Consider the following 18498-nt stretch of genomic DNA (forward strand, 5'->3'; position numbering starts at 1 on the left):
TAACTTTTTAATTTCAACCAAAATCTTACATAAAAAGATTAATTTTCATACTAATGTTGTTGATTTTATTTGTATTGATTTAAAAAGAAACGGCTTTGTTTTTTCCCTTAATTTTCTTTTTAATCTTTTTGTAATCGATGCATTTTACTTTTCATACCCATTTTGTTTGTTTAATTTGTATTGGTTTAACAAGAAGTTATAATGGTCTACCCAACATCTAATGGGTTATGTGGGTAGGTTTTTGGTTTAATATATGTGTTTTTTATGGTTTTTCCATTTAATCATTCTATGCTCGATGAATTTGACTGTTTTGTGGGGCGAAAGAGTGTTGATTTAACAAGTTTTAATGATTACCGAAATTTTGTATATGTTAAGTGGTTAGCGTACAATTTTCGACCGATTTCATGTGTGTTTTTCTCGTATTTTTATTTCGTTCTCTACTCGTTGGATATTAATTTTGATTCCCATTTTGGTTATGATTTAAAAATAAAATATAATGGACTGCCCAAAATCCAATGGGTTAAATGGCAACCGTTTTGGGAAGGAACTTTTTTTTCTTCTAGATGGATTGAAATTTTGATACGCTTTCTTTTTTAGGAAAGTCCGCAATTTCTGCTTAAACATTGAATCCTAAATGTTTACCTTTTTCAAGAATTTTTAAATGTAATTTTTTTTGGTTATTCGGAAATAGTGAGATGCGGTTTGGTGTGATGTAGGTTTCAGAAAAACATTTTCTTTATCGTGCCAACGTTTCGAACTTTATTGAGATCATCTTCAGGGCCTGGGATTTACAAACATTGTTTACATTTAACAAATACATGTAGGATGTGGAAAAACGTGAATTTATACAATGCAAAAAATATTTTTTATTTTCAATCAAAGTATTTCTACTCACTAAAAGTGTTTGTTTTCTGGGTAATTGTCCCATTCTTGCGTGGCGTGTTGAGTAAGGTAGAGGTTGCTTTTTGTTTAAAGTGAGGCCTAAATGTTTTCTTTTTTGGGACACTATTTTTCAAAAGCTATTTGGTGTTTCTTCTATCTTTCTCTAGTATATCTTTCTTAGTATATTATGAATTTGAAGATTAACATTTTTAAAAATAGGGAAGCGTTAATTTTTAAAACAACCTACATTTGAGACATAATTTTGCACTTTTTGTTTTGTGCAAAAAATTTATTTCTCGCCGTTGGGTTTTTAAAATCTCTTCGCGATGATTTTTGCCAATTATTGCAAATGGACAAAAAAAATTCAAAATCATGAACATCTTTGTAGAAAAATGTATCGAAAGTTAAAAAAATACAACTTTCAGTAGAAGCGATTTTTGGATTTGACGGTTAATTTATAGCATAAAATCTTACACGGCCCCTCTAGTAGTTGGGAGTTCATAGACAATATTTTAATCGGAAAAGACATAGAATATGATTAAAAAACGGATCTTTATACAGCTTAAGAGATGGAGAGTAGTAAGATAGCAACTTACATCAGAACAAGTGAGGCGCTATTTTCAAAAAATAAAGCTCGAAATCACATGGGAAAAGTTTCATTATATGCAAAACAGGTTATAATTTAGTAAAAAATATTTTTTAAAAAGCACATTTTTGACGAAAACGGCCATGATAAAAATGAAACGCCGTTCTTTCATATGCTTCATATCTGTCTTCTTAGGATCAAAATAAAAAAGTTCTTTTGCCAAGCCGTTTGATTTACTTACATTTATTCATTGCAATCACCGACATGAGGACATCATAACGTTACAAAAAATAAATCTGCGCATAATACGCAATGCATAACAGCCAGGGCCATCGGTAAATCAGTACAATAAATAAATGTGCCCTCAGGATGATGAACAGTCCTCCGGTCTAATCTAGTTACATTTATCAGGGCGAGTGGAAGTATCTTCGGTACACGCAACTCGGCACAGATATTTATGAGAGTTTGTTCATTGTGTTCACGGATCTAGTAATATCATAATTATGCCTCCTGGGCAATACAGCTATAAATACATCGTGTATCCTTACAATGAGTAATTAATCCTGCTGCCGCGTCTTATTTTTGTGATTAAAAGTCAGTAACACGGAGTTTATATCTTTATACTAATGAAACGAATACAACGACGGAAAATAAATGGCTGTAGTGCCCACTGCAATATAAAACACGGATGAACAATCCATTCATTATCATGTGCTTACATAAAAGACGGTGCACCTATCCTTTAAAAGAAACGATTCCATCTACGTATCTTTAAAAAATTCTGGGATATTTACGGTTTTGACTTAAACATAAGATGTAATATTTGGTGTGCGCCTGTTGGGAGATAGTCTGAACCTATAGTACACCGTTTATTCTTAGTTCAACAAAATATTTGATTAGTAGGCCCCGGTCTCAGTGGTTGAATTTGTTCACTGTTTGTTGTACATCCCAAAACAGTTCCTTCTGTGGCAAAGTAGCGCCACAGTTTGTTAGTAGGCGTAGTAGGTGTGTTGGTGTATCCTCTTCTTTGCAAAATTTCCCCGTGCTGTGTTGAATTGTACAGTGGACGCCGCTTGTAAGACTCACGTATATAAGGTTCAGTCGCGTATAAGACTCAGAACCGCCAGAAACAGTCCGGATGTATCCGAATATATTGAAAAAAAAACTCGGTTATAGGACTCACCTCTTTGGATATAAGACTCACTCTCATTTTTTTTTTTTTCATTTCAACCCTCCGATTCAATGCAGATGAAACTGGCCTGTACTACAGAGCACTAGCTGAACACACGTTCTTAAAAATGAAAGTGCAAAGCGAACGAAAACCTGTAAAAGAAAGGTTGACACGGCTGTGTTGCCCCAGTATAGTATGACGGTAGTGAAAAAGAAACTGCTCGTTATTGGAAAGAATGAGCAGCCTCGTTGTTTGAAAGGGGTTCAACCTTTACCCGTTGACCACACAGCAAATAAAAATGCGTGGATGACACAAGAAATTTTCAGCGAATGGATGGCGAAATGGAATAAACAGCTGGAGAAGAAAATTTTGCCCTTCGGTGGACAATTGCTTAGCTCACAATGTAAATTTGAATTTGAAGAACATCGTAGTTTTCTTACCTGCTAACACTACGTCACTGATGCAGCGTTATGACCAAGGAATCATTCGAACCTTTAAAGCATATTACAGGTCAAAAATGAGAAAAAACCTTATCGCTCTTATTGACGAAACCTTGGAATCTCAGTCAACTTCATATTCAAATTCGACTTTGAAGGCTAAGGACCTCGCCAAGAAAATCAACATTCACCTGACAATAACGTTCTTGATGTGACCATTCGAAACTGCTTTCGGCACGGAGGTTTTGTCAAAACTGATGAAGGTCTGGAGAAGGAGGACGATAGCTGCCCTACTGAAACGTCAGAAGAACTTACTGCGAGGAACTACGAGAATTGGATGGATATCGACCTTCAAACCTCTGAAATTTATTCTGAGGACCAAATCTGCCAGTCATCATGTGCAGCAGCACAACGGATGCGAGGAACGATGACGATGTTGACGAGGAGGAGACCGATGAAGTCGAAGTTCTACCTTCAAACCAGAGGTTCTTAGGGCTCTAGGGGTATTGAGGAGAGCTTTCCAGCACCACGGGACAAATTTTCAAAAGCAATACGATTATGAGAAGTATATTATTATTATGATGGAAAATAACAAATTTCTTTAATCCATCTTAAATTTTGAATTGATTATGGATGTACGTATTTGAAGACTTACCTATATTTTGTAGGTGAATGACACGCGATGTCTATATATATTGACCGGAAAAATAAAGTTTGTGTATTCATACATTCCAAAATCTTGTTTCCTTCGCGTATTAGGACTTATAAGCGGCGTCCATTGTACCAATTCAAACGCCCATTTAGCTGCAGTGACCTGTTTAGAATCCTGTTAGGATTTGATATTTTTTCCTGCTTCCTTTAATGCATTCTGTTTCTTCATTCCTTACAAAATTTGCTGTAAGGTTCTTGGATTGTTTGGTCCAACGAATGATTTTCATTTTGATATTCATTGATAGTATGAATCGCTTGTCACAGAAGAGCTAAGGACCTATACTTATAGGACAGCACCCCCTGCTTATCCGCTTGCTCGTTTCCCTTCTACATACCCTAGGACCCAACAGTAATTTTATTTTGCATATTTCATTTTTTTAGTTTAGTTTTGTAGTTTAGTACCAACTGAGGAAATGAAGCTCGAGCTTAGTGCTATGATGGCTTGCCTGGCTATCTGACATGATAGCTATATTCTTGTTTTTGTAACCATTTTTTAAATTGAACGGAGTACATCTCTCATTTACATGGAGTTCATCTTGGAACTACTTCGGGCTTTATGCATATAAACATAACGATTGTAAAACATATTTTTATCATCATAAAGTGTACAGTAGGCTAATAAAAGATCTCAAGAAATAAAATTTTAACCTTTTAAACGTAAAAAGTAATATGTAAATATTTGTCTAATAATTTAATAATTTTAATTTTAATAGTATAGAGCAGGTATTGTTTAGTTATTGTGAGATTTGTTGTTCCGCGGTGTCATGAATTTTCGGTTTAATAGTTTTCATTTTTCCTGATCGAAATATTTTTGCCGATTTAGTCTGTCAGATATATCGTCCCGAGATGACGAAATTATTGTTTTAGTACCCATTTTTCAAATTGAACTGAGTACATCTCTCAATTGCATGAACTTCATCTTGGAAAATACACGTACATATATCAACAAAACGATCGTAAAACATATTTTTATTATCATAAAGTATACAGGAGAGGAATAAAATATCTCAATAAATAAAATTTTATCCTTTTAAACACAGAAAGTAATATGCAAACATTTTACTTATTGAATTGCCAAAAATGCAGTTAAATTCGATATTTTAAATGAGATAATTGAATAGTATAATTTAGGTATTGTTTAGTTATTCTGAGCTTTACTTATCGTCCCGCGGTGTCATAAATTTGCGGTTTGATAGTTTACATTTTTCCTGATCGGAATATTTTTGCCGATTTAGTCTGTCAGACATTTCGTCTGGAGATGGTGAAATTCGTGCAAAGTGGAATAAATTTCATACACTTTGTTTTGTGGACAAAATACTATGAGGATAATTCGACCGAGAGAACGTCCAAACTATAGTTTGTTTTTTTTAATTGCCTCAAATTTTAAAAAACAAACGTAAACACTTCATAAACTTTCATGTTATGTTGAAGTATGGGAGGCACCCTGTCTAATCATTAGCCTTGTAATCAGCCGTTTCTGATAGATAAGAAAAGCTGGTAGATTGTTCGAACCGACCATTTATCCAGGGCAGTAAATTCCAATTGAACAAGAGATGAAAGATCTGGCCTTCATAAAAGTTATGCCAAGTCGGCGTGTGATAAGAAATTGCGGCACACCTAACATAAAACAGAGCGGGGTGTCAACCCTTATCGACACACAAACCCTCACGGACGTTATAAAAAAGATTTGATTTCACAGAAATCACGCAGACCCAACAATGAAAATGTCTAAGACCGTCTGACAGACCAACGTCCGACCGAGGTCAGGTTGACCAAAACGATCTTCTACTATCACCTTAAGGTTCATCATTCAGCCGACTGCAGAAACAAAACGCATGCTAATATCAGGTACTTCGGGCTTTAGGTAAAAAAAAAAACTGCTGAAAAAGTGAAAAAGGAAAAACTGAAACCATGAGGATAAACTGGCCAAGAGAATGTTTGAACCCGCGGATGCGAATTTATAAGATATGCGAGGTTATGAATTAGTTGTTTTGTCGTGTCAAAGTTTAATATAGCTACTAACTTCCTGTTTTTGAAGTGTGAAATATACCACTGATTATGACAAAAGGTTGAACCGCATAACCGCGCAGCAAAAGACGCAGACCAAAACGATCGGCAACGATCAAATTGCAAGTTCATCATCCTTCACACCGCGGGATAATCTCATGATAATTTCTAGTACTTTGAACTTTAGTTCTGAAAAAAAATGTTATAACCTCTAAGGGCCTTGAAAAGCCGTGCGAGATTGGCCCCGAAATACAGCGGTGTTTATGATTTCTTTATCAATAAAAAATGGGCTATTTTTTTAATGAAACCTACATTATGATATAAACTTGTTTTAAATATTGCACGTAAGTCTGGATTTTGCAATAAATGTATGGAGGTTTCAGTGGGTAGAACTGCCCAGTTATCATCCAAACATGACGTACCATATTAATACTTTTTTCTAAAATTAAACTTTTTATTATTAGATCAACATACATACCATACCATATTAAAACACAGTTTATCCACTTTCACAGAATTTAGAAGACTAATCTACTTAAATCTTGAAAACGTCGGAGGGGTTGAAAAGGTTGTCCGAGAATGAACAGCTCCAATTACTTGTATGTTTGGAAATAATTTGTTGACTTTTGGTGCACGAATTCCTGGATAATTGGTACTTCTAAGTCCTTTTTTTCTGCCCGTCAAGCTGCTATTGCTGGCACTTCGCGTTTTCTCTATCTCGCGTATTTTTTTTGACAAAACGTGTTTTTAGTAGGAGGACCTGGCGAAATTCTGTGACTCTGTTATTATTTTTAATGTGTGGTGATTAGTGACCATTAGTCGATGATTATTCAGAAATAGTGCGTTGATGAAGGTTTCAGAGAAACATTTTCTTTATCGTGCCAACGTTTCGATCTTTATTGAGATCATCTTCAGAGCTCAAAGTGTTTGTCTTGTTTGCACTCTCAACACGATACGCAATAATGGCACACTTACGCAGAAAACAAACACTTTGAGCCCTGAAGATGATCTCAATAAAGATTGAAACGTTGGCAAGATAAAGAAAATGTTTTTCTGAAACCTACATCACACCAGACCACATCTCACGATGTCTGAATAATTATCATTTTTAAGTTTTCTAATCTTGATTATAACAGCACATTTCAGTAGTTTTGAAAATAATAATTTAAATTTTTGGTGGTTTAGTTGGCACTTCCCTGTTAGTTTGCTATTCTTAATACTTTAATTTTGAAAAGTTTCCATTCTTTTTTGTTTATTAGGTGCTGCAAATTCCAATACTTTCACTACCATAAGTGATTAGCTGTCCGAAAATGCCTTGAGAATAAGAAGCCATAAATCAAATTGCAATCCATCACCGCGAAGAGCATAGGGTTTTCGAAATAAAAAAAGTTTTTATATAGACTATTTTTGTACATGAAATCAACATTTACATAATGCAAACCTGCTTGAACTATTGCGCAGAAAATGTCTAAACTTTGCATATGTGATCAAATATTTTTTATACATTACAAGTAAACAAATACGGACACTAGTCCTTGGAGCGTCTGTCAGAGCCACTATGTACAAGAATAAGTTTACATATTATTAAAAGATTCACTCAGATAAAAAATTACACAAATACAAATGAGTATTACACAAAATGACAAAAGTTACACTGAAATATTTAAAAATTAAATTCCCCAATTGGCATATTTCTGTATAATAATGCGTATTTTATAAGTAGGGCCAGATTAACCTAATTATTTCTATTGACTAAATCGAAAAGTTCTCTTTTTGGGAGGGACTTTTTATTAAATCTCTGTACTCTATAATAGTTGAGGATTGGGCATACAGCGACAAAGCGGCAACAGCTTTCAGATTTGTCCAAATTACATAATGAACGCTTAAAAGTTTACTGTCAAAAGCCACTGCAATTCAGATTCATCATTTCTCTCCGTAGCCTAATAGTTAGTTTTTTTTGTTAAAACGTTACAATAAATTTTTGTGAAACTGAAAGTGTTATGCTGCCTATAGGATTCTCTCCTTTTCTTTTGTATTAATGGCAGCCGTTGTTTTCAGCGTAAAAATCCTTTAAAATGAAGTGACAAGATGTATAGGGTCATCAGCCGGGCCATCTAAAAAGACACCTTATACAACATATTTTTTTTTTTCAAAACGCAGTCCAAAACTAGCTAAAATTACCTTGAGATTTCCTCCTGTTGAATCCTCAGGATTTACAGGGTCGTATTTAAAATTTTGAAGTTGAACTGGGTCTGAGGTTCCCTATATATTTTCTCTCCAAAAAAAAGGTAAAAATTCGAAACTTGTCTAAAATTTATTAAAGGAGTATTTTGTGTTTTTTGATAGCGTCGTTGGTTTAAGAGAAATTCAGCCCGGCCATCTAAAAAGGACACCCTGTATATATATAAATTTGTGTGCGGTGATTAGTGACCGTTAATCGATAATTATTTAGAAATCGTGAGATGCGGTCTGGTGTGATGTAAGTTTCAGAAAAACATTTTCTTTATCGTGCCAACGTTTCGATCTTTATTGAGATCATCTTCAGGGCTCAAAGTGTTTGTCTTCTGTGTAATTGTGCCATTCTTGCGTGTCGTGTTGAGAGTGCCCAATAAAGATTGTCAATAAATAACGAAACGTTGGCACGATAAAGAAAATGTTTTTCTGAAACCTACATCACACCAGACCGCATCTCACGATATCTAAATAAAGTACTAGATTTACTATATTTATGGTTACTTCTTTGTTATAAGTTGTGAATAATCAAGTATTCTGTATTTCTAAACTGACCCAACAGTACATTTTCCCAATTACGTTTTATATAGTCTTAATATTAAGAGGGTTAGTTTTGTAATCAGCCGTGCCCAATCGATAAAAAAAAGCTCGTAGATAGTTGGAGTAGACCATTTTTCCAGGGCAATAAATTTCAATTGAAAAGAAAATAAGAAAAGAGGAAAGATCGTGGCCTTCTTAAAAGGAATGCAAAGTCGGCGCGTGAAAACAAATTGCGGCCGAACTGACATAAAACAGAGCGGGGTGTGTCAACCCTTATCTAGCATAAAAAGACCAGTACTCAATTTGAAACGACGGAAAAACATAAAACCCTGGAAGAGCTGTTAACAATTTACATAAACAAGTCCTTTTGTTATTGTGGCCGTGTCGGGGGTGGGGGGTGGATAGGCGGGAGAGGGGTAGGCGAGAGGGCTGCCTTCAGAGGGGATGATGGCGTTTGCGTGGGCAGTTCTTGATTTAGAGTCGAGGGGTGGGGGATCGGCGAGGGGGTAGGGGGTTGAAGGCGGGACCGGCTTCTCTGACTGGCCGCTTCTCTAAGGACGAGGGCGGAGGGGAAGAACCGGTTCCGGGCTCGGCCGCTCCCCGCCAGAGCGCAGTCGGACGCCCGTCGCCAGTCGCTCTCCGTCCGAGCCAGTGCCACCATCTCCGTGATACGCACGCACCGACGGCTTTTTGTAAAAAAAAAAAAAATAGTGTTCATTGTGATAAGGTTTTTTTTAAAATTGTTTATCGGACTGCGATCCGGATGGACTAGTGTTCTGCAAGCTGTGTCCGAGCGTGCCCTCATGGCGATGTCTGCGTACCCACAGTTCGGCTACTCGTACCACGCTACAGCTTCACCGCCAACGCCGCAGGTAAATTCCAGGAAAATTTCCAATCCATGATTTTCCATGGTACAAAACGGGCCAAGTAAATACACAACTTGCATACACACATCCGTTTATTCCCTAAACACACAGATACACATAAAAAGTATCATTAAATAATCAAAGTATTTTCAAGTGAAATACAAAAATAAATAATTTCCTATGTTAAAATTTCATGTTCATATTTTAAACCTCCCGAATATGCCATCAGTTAAAAGTGTAATATTTTCTATTTGTCCCCGGTTTCTATGATCACAGTCCGTATTATATTTAGTTTATAAAGGATATCAGGTTTATTTAAATCTTCATAAGTCTGCGGGATCATAATTTAAATTTTAATATAATCGACAAATTTTATAATCGAACAAATAGTTATAAAAGTCGGTTTTTATCTTTATTTCATGTTACTACATAACGGCAAATATTCTTGATTATGATTTACAACTATTTCTCTTAATATTTTATAGCAATTGAAGTTTAAAAAGCCTGACGGGGGTGAAAAGTTCCTTGAAAGCTCGACTAAAGAACTGAGTGTTTTCTTTTCAAATCGGCCTTATCCTTGATCGGTTTTTAGTAAAAAGTTATAGCCTAGGATAAACCGTATTTACATAAGTCCCAATATGTCCCGGAAGACCCCGTCTACTTAATTTTGCCGCTAAACTGAATAGAGATAAGAACATAATAATAAAAGGAAAATAAAGCAGAGAAATTATTATAACCGGTTTGAAAAATTTTTTCTTCACTTCAAATTTGATTTTAATTTAAGTCGTTAAGAGCGGTCAGGAATAAAGTATTTTAGAAAAACACATTTTTCATTTTTTTGCCGACGTTTCAATCTTTATTCGGGTCATTACAAAGGGCCTAGGTTAATTACAAAAAACGTTGATTATAAAAAATACAATATAGATGTAAATATAAATTTTGAACTAAGTATTTCTTAAAACATCTTTTCCATGAAAGTTCTCGCTTGTTAAGTATTATAGAATTATAATTGAGGCTGATTAAATAGGACTTATTTGGGTAAATGTACACAAAACGGTTTATCGATGAAAGTGTATGTTCATATACACTAAGACAGTGAGATATAAGTACATATGATTCTACCTCCCCTGACTGTAAAAATATATTTATGTTTAATTAACCCTGCCATAAAATTAATAAAAGCCAAATTTAATTTTAATTTTCTATTATAAGTTTAATCATCCTCAAAACAACTCAATCAAGTGAACTGGGTGTAGAGATTAGTGACCGTTAATCGATAGTTATTCAGATATCGTGAGATGCGGTCGGGTGTGTTGTAGGATAAATTCACTTTTCCACATCCTAAATGTATTTGTTAAATGTAAACATTGTTTGTAAATCCCAGGCCCTGAAGATGATCTCAATAAAAGATCGAAACGTTGGCACGATATAGAATATGTTTTTCAGAAACTTACATCACACCCGACCGCATCTCACGATATCTGAATAACAACTGAACTGTTTTTTTTTTTTTTTTTTTTCGCCTTGTGTTGTACCGTAGAAACGGGTTTATAGATGAAAGGCTCTTTCCAAACTAACGGACGGATTTAAAATTGAAATTTTATCATAGGAAAGAACACAATTTTACTAATTATTTATTGACTTTTCTTCAATTCTTTATAATATTTAGTAAATAACCTTTCAATATTGATACCGACGTGAAAGAAAATATAATTCTTACAAATCTTTCGTTTATGTATTTTTAATTTTTATATCCAGGCTTAGTTTTAAAATGTTGAACTTATATAAAAAAACAATTATTTATTACTTTCATTGTAATTCGGCCTGTTCCTTCCTCAGAGTTTTTGAGCCATTATTCCGTTCTAATATTTTATACTGATTCAAGTTTTAAAACGCTGATTAAGATGACAGATTTTTCGAAAGCTCCACGAAGAGAGTTTTATTTCCGATTGGTCTTATCGCTAAATTTTAATACATAAGTCGTATTGTAAGACCCGAAGCGACTCGGATTTGAAGATCCTTGTACCTGGTTTTGCCACCGAGGTAAATGATGAGAATTATAATGTTAAAAGAATAAAATAAAATTAATGAAGAACAGAGTGACAAAAGAGTTTGGTTTTATTTATTATAATACTACGTTGAAGATAGGCCAAACCTCCCCCCAAATATAGAGTTTGATTGTTATTTACCCTCACTGTTTTGGTCCGTCAGACGCGCTTCACCCTCCCCAGCAGTAAATTGTTATTTTTTAATTATAAAATAAATAATAGTGCACAGTATAAACCCGTCTAACAATTAACCCGTCTAAAACAACAAGAAGAAATCGAAAAAGTTAAATTCTCTCTGTTATAACTTTGTATGTAAAGAATATCCTGTATCTGTATTAAATACATTTCAGAATGTGTGATAAAACGGGGGGCAAATAGAAAATTTTAACCGATAGCATATGCCGATGACGCATTAAAAATTTTTTAAAACAATTTGGAGATAACGTAAGATAAGCAGACCCACGGTATGCAGATGACGAGGAGAATCCTACTGTTTGAATACTTCAATGTAGTATATCGACAGAAAATAAAATTTAATGAATTTTGGCGATTAATTGCATTCTGTCTGAGACGTACCTTCGCTATTTTGTCTGGATGATTTAATTCTGAATACCTGCTATACCCACCACCGTAGAAACAAAATTTGATCAAAGGCATTCTGACCAAATTGATCGGCAACGACCAAATTTCAGGTTCATCACACACATACAACACGGAGAAATCTCACATACGAAATAACTATGAAAAAATTTAAACTGAAAAATACATAGATAAAAGAGAATTTAAGAATAAAGAAAAATGTATCGGCCAGATTTGAAAGAAACGTGTTTGTCTATTGAAATCAAAACATTTATTTTATTATGTATAATCCTTAATTATTTATTGACTAATTAATAATTTAAAAAGCGATTATGCCGTGTCTATAGTTATAAATCATAATCATAAATAACAAGACAAATAAGTGCGGTTATCTAATAACATGAAATAAAATATAAGAAAAAAATGTTCATAGTTGTTTGGAGGATGATTAAACCTGTTATAGCAAATTAAAATTGACCTTATTAACATTAGGGGAGGGTTAATTAAATAAAAATATAATTTTACAATCAGGGGTGCTAGAATCATTATCTATTTATCTCTCACAGTACATATAATATGTTATTTACTTATATATGTATTTACTTATAATATGAACAGTTTACTTTATTATTTTAAAACCGCTGTTTTATTCTTCTATGGTTTGTTTTCTTCAAGAAACTGATTATTTAATATATTTTTTATTTTTTGTTTAATTTTGGCTTTGGAAGTGACGGGACCGCTGTGACCGAGTCGTTAGGGTAGTATGGAGGGAATTTATTTCATTTATTTTCTTTCACCTTTTAAGTCGTATCTCCTCTTCGTCACCCTGTTTTTCATTTTTTTCATTTTATTTTAAATATTATAATTCTTCATATTCACCTCAGCGACGAAACCAGGAACATGAATCTTAATTCGGAGCCGTATCGGGACTTACAACACAATTTATTTTAGGTTTTAACTTTTTTTTTTGAAAAAAAAAAGTTCAGCGATTAGCCCAATTGTAAAATAAAACTCTCAGATCCATCGACCTTTCGAAAAATCTGACAACTTAATCAGCCTTTTGAAACTTGAATTGATATAAAATGTTAAGAGGAATCCTAGAGGCTGAATTGACATAAAAGTAAAAAAAAAAAATCAATGAAAATTTTGTAAAATTGTTTTGTACTTTAACCGAGCCGTTAATCTTAAATTTAATTACCTTTAATCGTTACTTTTTATTCATGCATTAACAGTTAACTCAAAAAATGAAAATAAATAGATCAAATTGAAGAAAGTATACGAGGCGCTTATTTTTTCAATTTATCGCACAATTCACTGTTTTGTTTAAGGGATGGTTAGGGTGTTGTTTTGTTAAAAAAAGAGAAAAAATCAACCTGCCTATGCATAAGGACCAGGAAATTTTCTCGTGAATTTTATGTTGTTTATTCTTTACTTAATAAAAGTCACGCGCTATCTTTTTAGCTTAAATCGTTAATTTTTACTCATCTAATCACAGTTAACGCAAAATTCAAAAATAAATGTTTCCAGTTTGAATAAAGTATATCTTTGGGCTTACGTTTGCCATTCATCACAACTGCATTTTTGCAAGACCCAGGTCAATTTATCATACACTTCACTGTTTTGATTAAATTAAATAAAATTGGCAGCCAAACAAAAAACGTCAGCCTGTCTATGCACAGAAGCCAGGAAATTTTAAATGTGATTTTTAATTTGCTTTTGTCTTACTTAAGACAAGCCGTGCGCGAAATTTTCACCTTAAATAGTTAACTTCTACTCGCCCGTTAACAGTTCAGGTAAAAATTAATATATCAAATTTGAAAAAAATCATATTGAGGGGCTTACTTTTGCCATTCTTCACAAGTGCAAATTGTATTTTTCTTAGCCCTCGGTCAGTTTATCACACACTTTGTATTGTTACAAATAAAATAAATTTAAAAAAAGTCAGCCTGCCAATGGGCAGAAACCAACATTTTTTCTATGGTTGTTAAGTTATTTAAAATTTTAACATTTCAATTTTCAATCCTTCGGTTAATTTGGAGAGTTTTGAAATAATAAAGTGGATTGTTCATATTATAAGTAAGTATAAATGTGAGAGATAAGTAGATAATGATTCTAGCACCCCTGAATGTAGAAATATAGTCTATTTAATTAACCCTCCCTTAATATTAATAAGGTCAAATTAAATTTTAATTTGCTATAACAAGCCTAGTTTTCCTCCAAACAACAATGAACATTTTTCTTCATTCCATCTTATTACATATTGCACTGTCTCATTTTTTCTGATTATGATTTGTAATAACAATCTCTTCTTACCTTCTCTTTAATTATTTATTTTTAAATTTGTATACACTGAATATTTTTTTGACTTGTACAAATTGCGAGTTTTTTGGACGTTATCGATGAATCGCTGAATAACACACAAGAGACAAACAATACCAAACTGCAAAACAACTCTAACATTAACAAACTAAAAAACAACAAAAAACCAAAGGACATACACTGAAGGACATAAACAGAACCCTGTTAAATCAATTTAGTCGCCTGTTGTTCTCTTTGTTGGTCTGTCAGAAACGTTTTGTTATTCCGCCATCTTTAGTGGTGGGTTAGAGTGGTTTTTATTAGGTTTTGTTCTGCAAATACTAATAATGTATATACTGACCCAAATGAGGACCAGAGCAAAATGATCGTTAATGACCAAATTGTGAAAATTGGCCGAGTACGATGCGCGACTGATATCGATCATTTCGCTTTAAAATCTATAAAATTTACCAAGAAAAGAAATGAATGAACTAAATAAATACGAGAAAGAAACAAACAACAATCAAGTGTTGATAATTTTTTTTTACGTTTTATTCCACCGTTTACATTATTGTTCTTATCTGATTGGAAATATATTACTGTTTTTTTCCGCTTTTAAATGGATTTTACGTCTTAATTCTCTGTTATTTTATAGTATGAAAATTAATTTACAAGACAATCTTATCCTTGATGTAATTTTTTTGTTTTCTTAAACTTTAAACTTTACAGTTAAGTGTGTCGTGATTAGTGACCGTTAATCGATATTTATTTAGAAATCGTGAGATGCGGTCTGGTGTGATGTAGGTTTCAGATAAACATTTTCTTTATCGTGCCAATGTTTCGATCTTTATTGAGATCATCTTCAGGGCTCAAAGTGTTTTTCTTCTGTGTAGTTGTGCCATTCTTGCGTGTCGTGTCGATAGTGCCCACAGACGATTTCTAAATAAATAAATTTACAGTTAAGAATGTATGATTTTATAAAAGGACTTTATTCTTTAAGTCTTTGACATAGAAAACATGAATAATGTACAGGTTACCAGGGAAACAATCAATTGAGCAGAAATTATCCAGAAAACTGTCGTGTTTTTGTGTTAAGTTTAATAAGTATTAAAACTCCATCTGACTTTGACCTCGTGATTATTCTTAAAAATAAAAAAGGGACTTAATACCCCCCTCTATGTCTTGAATCAACTTAATTCTTTTACAACAAAGACAAATTAATCTCAAACAGATAATGAAGTTTAAGTTAAATGCAAATGATTAAATACAGAGGGATAAACACGCTAATGGTATTCAATCAAATGTAGCCATTATTGGAAATTAGAGAATTCACTTTTTAGAAAGCTTAGGATAAAAACATTTTCTAATTGATTCTTAATAGGCTCTAATCGAGTTTTGTCGCCAAATTACAATGCACAATAACACTTTTAAAACATAAATTTATTGGATATTTTGAAACTAAATTAGGACAAGATTATGTGATGAAAAATTTGTGAAAACATTTATAGGGGAACTTGAATAAAAATCAACGTCAAATATCAAAATGTATCTCAAGGGTACAACAATTACGTAATTGGAACCTTACCGATCTTGGTCTGCCTATTCTCGCTTGGTTAGTCTGTCAGACAGACGTACAACTTCTTATAATTATTAATTATTAACATTGCAATTATTAACTAAGGTTGTTGTGCGATATGGTACGATTTCAAAGCCATCTTGGTGGGATTTTACGTTACTTTTCCCTACTTATAACCTTGACCAGCTAGAAACCCCTTTCTATATATATACACCAAAAAACAATGAATTTCCTTACTTATGGGATTTAACCCTGAAATATGATCAGACTGATCGATAAAGATCAAATTACAGGTTCATTGCCACCCAGATCACAGGAGGAAAACTCACGAAATAATAACATTATTAGATAACCAGGCAGCTCTAAAAGCTCTCCAAGCCTACGAGATTAACTCAAAAATTGTAACTTCCTGAATATCCTGAAATAACTAGAATGTACAAATAGTCTAACACTAAGGTCCCAGGACATGGGGGAATTTGAGTCAACAATGCACCAGACACAACTAAAAAAGGAGACTTAACAACACATACACAAATACATTTTGTTGCATAAATTACAGTCACATAAAAAAATAACTAAAATCTTGGGTAATTTAAGAACACAACAAATACTGAGAAAGTACACAAAAAAAGATTTGATTCTACCAAACTGAAATTAAACACTCAAAAAGGAAAAAAGGTCTATTAAAAGATGATCAACATTGACTATGTCTAGGCAGAGACAATAGAATATATCTGATGAAACTGCCAAGCAAATACTAGCTAGGAAAAAGCTATGTACCTAGGAATGCCATTCCTGAGCAAGAAGACCTCGATATCACATCCCTCAAAAGAATCCTGTACTTATTAAAGAAATGAAAATCTTCCTGGAAAACCCCTTTGTGCTGGCTATGAAAAATTTTTTATAAATTATGAATGAAGGTCGAACAGGGCATCAAATTTATATTAAAATGTGTAAAATGTGTAGAGATTAGTGAACGTTAATCGATAGTTATTCAGATATCGTGAGATGCGGTCGGGTGTGATGTAGGTTTCAGAAAAACATTTTCTTTATCGTGCCAACGTTTCGATCTTTTATTGAGATCATCTTCAGGGNAATAAAAGATCGAAACGTTGGCACGATAAAGAAAATGTTTTTCTGAAACCTACATCACACCCGACCGCATCTCACGATATCTGAATAACTAATGTGTAAAATAAAAGTACTATTCTAATTACTGATTACATTTAATTTTAAGGTACCAAGCTTTATTTTTAAGTAGATTATCACAAGAAAATTAACATTTAGATAGGTTTAAGAAAAAAGGACAAATACTTAGCCAAATTTTGATAAAAACGACTACGTTATGTTGAACCGGCACTGACTTACTTGTTGGGTCGTCCTTACTCTCGGGTATTGCGCCATCATCAGTGAGCAACTCGAACATCGAACACCAACTTCATTTTACTTATAATTATTAAAATAATTTTCAGTTATTGATATTTTTCTTCTGTTTATAATAAAAAATCTTTCAGTAAGGATAAAAAGTTCACTTCTGTATTTGTTTAAAGACAGATACGGCCTTAAAACAAATCTGTGTAGACAGTCTCACCATATTTTCAAGGTCGAAAACATAACAATAAATATTAGCCTGATTACGAGAAAACGTCATATTTTTTGTCTATTATTCACTCCCAGGTTCTTAAAAAAATCTCCCTTGTGAATATTTATTGACCACTTTCATCTATAATTTGCATACAATTCCGCATGAGGAACAAACAGTCCTGTAAAACCTTTGCAATTTTTTTTTCAAAACAGTAGAACGTTTTGAAATTTAAAGCAGAAAATAATAACATTGAGTCATAGCGACAAGTACTCCGAAAATAAAATTTTCTAAACTTAATGGGAAAAAACAAAAGAAAAACCAAGTGTATGTTTTTAACGATCGATTTACGAATTAAATTTATCGAATTACGTCCTAAACTATAGAAAATACAATTTCTATCTCATTTATTAAAGAGAATTGTTTTAAATTAAAAAGTATGTGGTGATTAGTGACCGTTAATCGATATTTATTTAGAAATCGTGAGATGCGGTCTGGTGTGATGTAGGTTTCAGAAAAACATTTGTGACAAATTAACAAAATCTTACTGGCACTCTCGACACGACACGCAAGAATGGCACAATTACACAGAAGACAAACACTTTGATTGAATATATAAAAAATATATTTTGCATTGTATAAATTCACTTTTCCACATCCAAAATGTAATTGTTATATGTAAACAATGTTTGTAAATCCCAGGTAAATCCCCTGAAGATGATCTCAATAAAGATCGAAACGTTGGCACGATAAAGAAAATGTTTTTCTGAAACCTACATCACACCAGACCGCATCTCACGATTTCTAAATAAATATTAAAAAATATATTTACCAGATTAACTAAACTGTATCAATCAAGATATCTTTTTTATTTCTGAAATTTCACATTTATTTCATTACTTTTACGTCTTGAAGACCCCAGGTACTTTATTATAAGCGGGATACGATTACTAAAAGATAAAGCTTCTTTACCCAGACTTAGG

The 18498-nt window shown here is 33.2% G+C and overlaps 1 protein-coding gene across 3 annotated transcripts in view; it reads left to right on the plus strand.

Annotated features, from left to right (window-relative positions):
* Positions 1–18498, plus strand: part of LOC106668283 (homeobox protein araucan-like) — a 146310-nt gene that overhangs the window by 80289 nt on the left and 47523 nt on the right. The window contains exon 1 of one of the 3 annotated variants that reach the window (XM_024226590.1): positions 9167–9438. The exons of the other annotated variants lie outside the window; for them this stretch is intronic. Within the exon in view, the coding sequence (XP_024082358.1) occupies positions 9370–9438 (69 nt within the window). The 5' untranslated portion in view covers positions 9167–9369. Of the gene's footprint in view, positions 1–9166; positions 9439–18498 lie in introns of those variants that run through there. 3 annotated transcript variants of the gene reach the window in all.

The sequence above is a fragment of the Cimex lectularius genome, unplaced genomic scaffold (assembly GCF_000648675.2).
Source record: "Cimex lectularius strain Harlan isolate CLEC.00 unplaced genomic scaffold, Clec_2.1 scaffold85, whole genome shotgun sequence".
NCBI lineage: Eukaryota > Metazoa > Arthropoda > Insecta > Hemiptera > Cimicidae > Cimex > Cimex lectularius.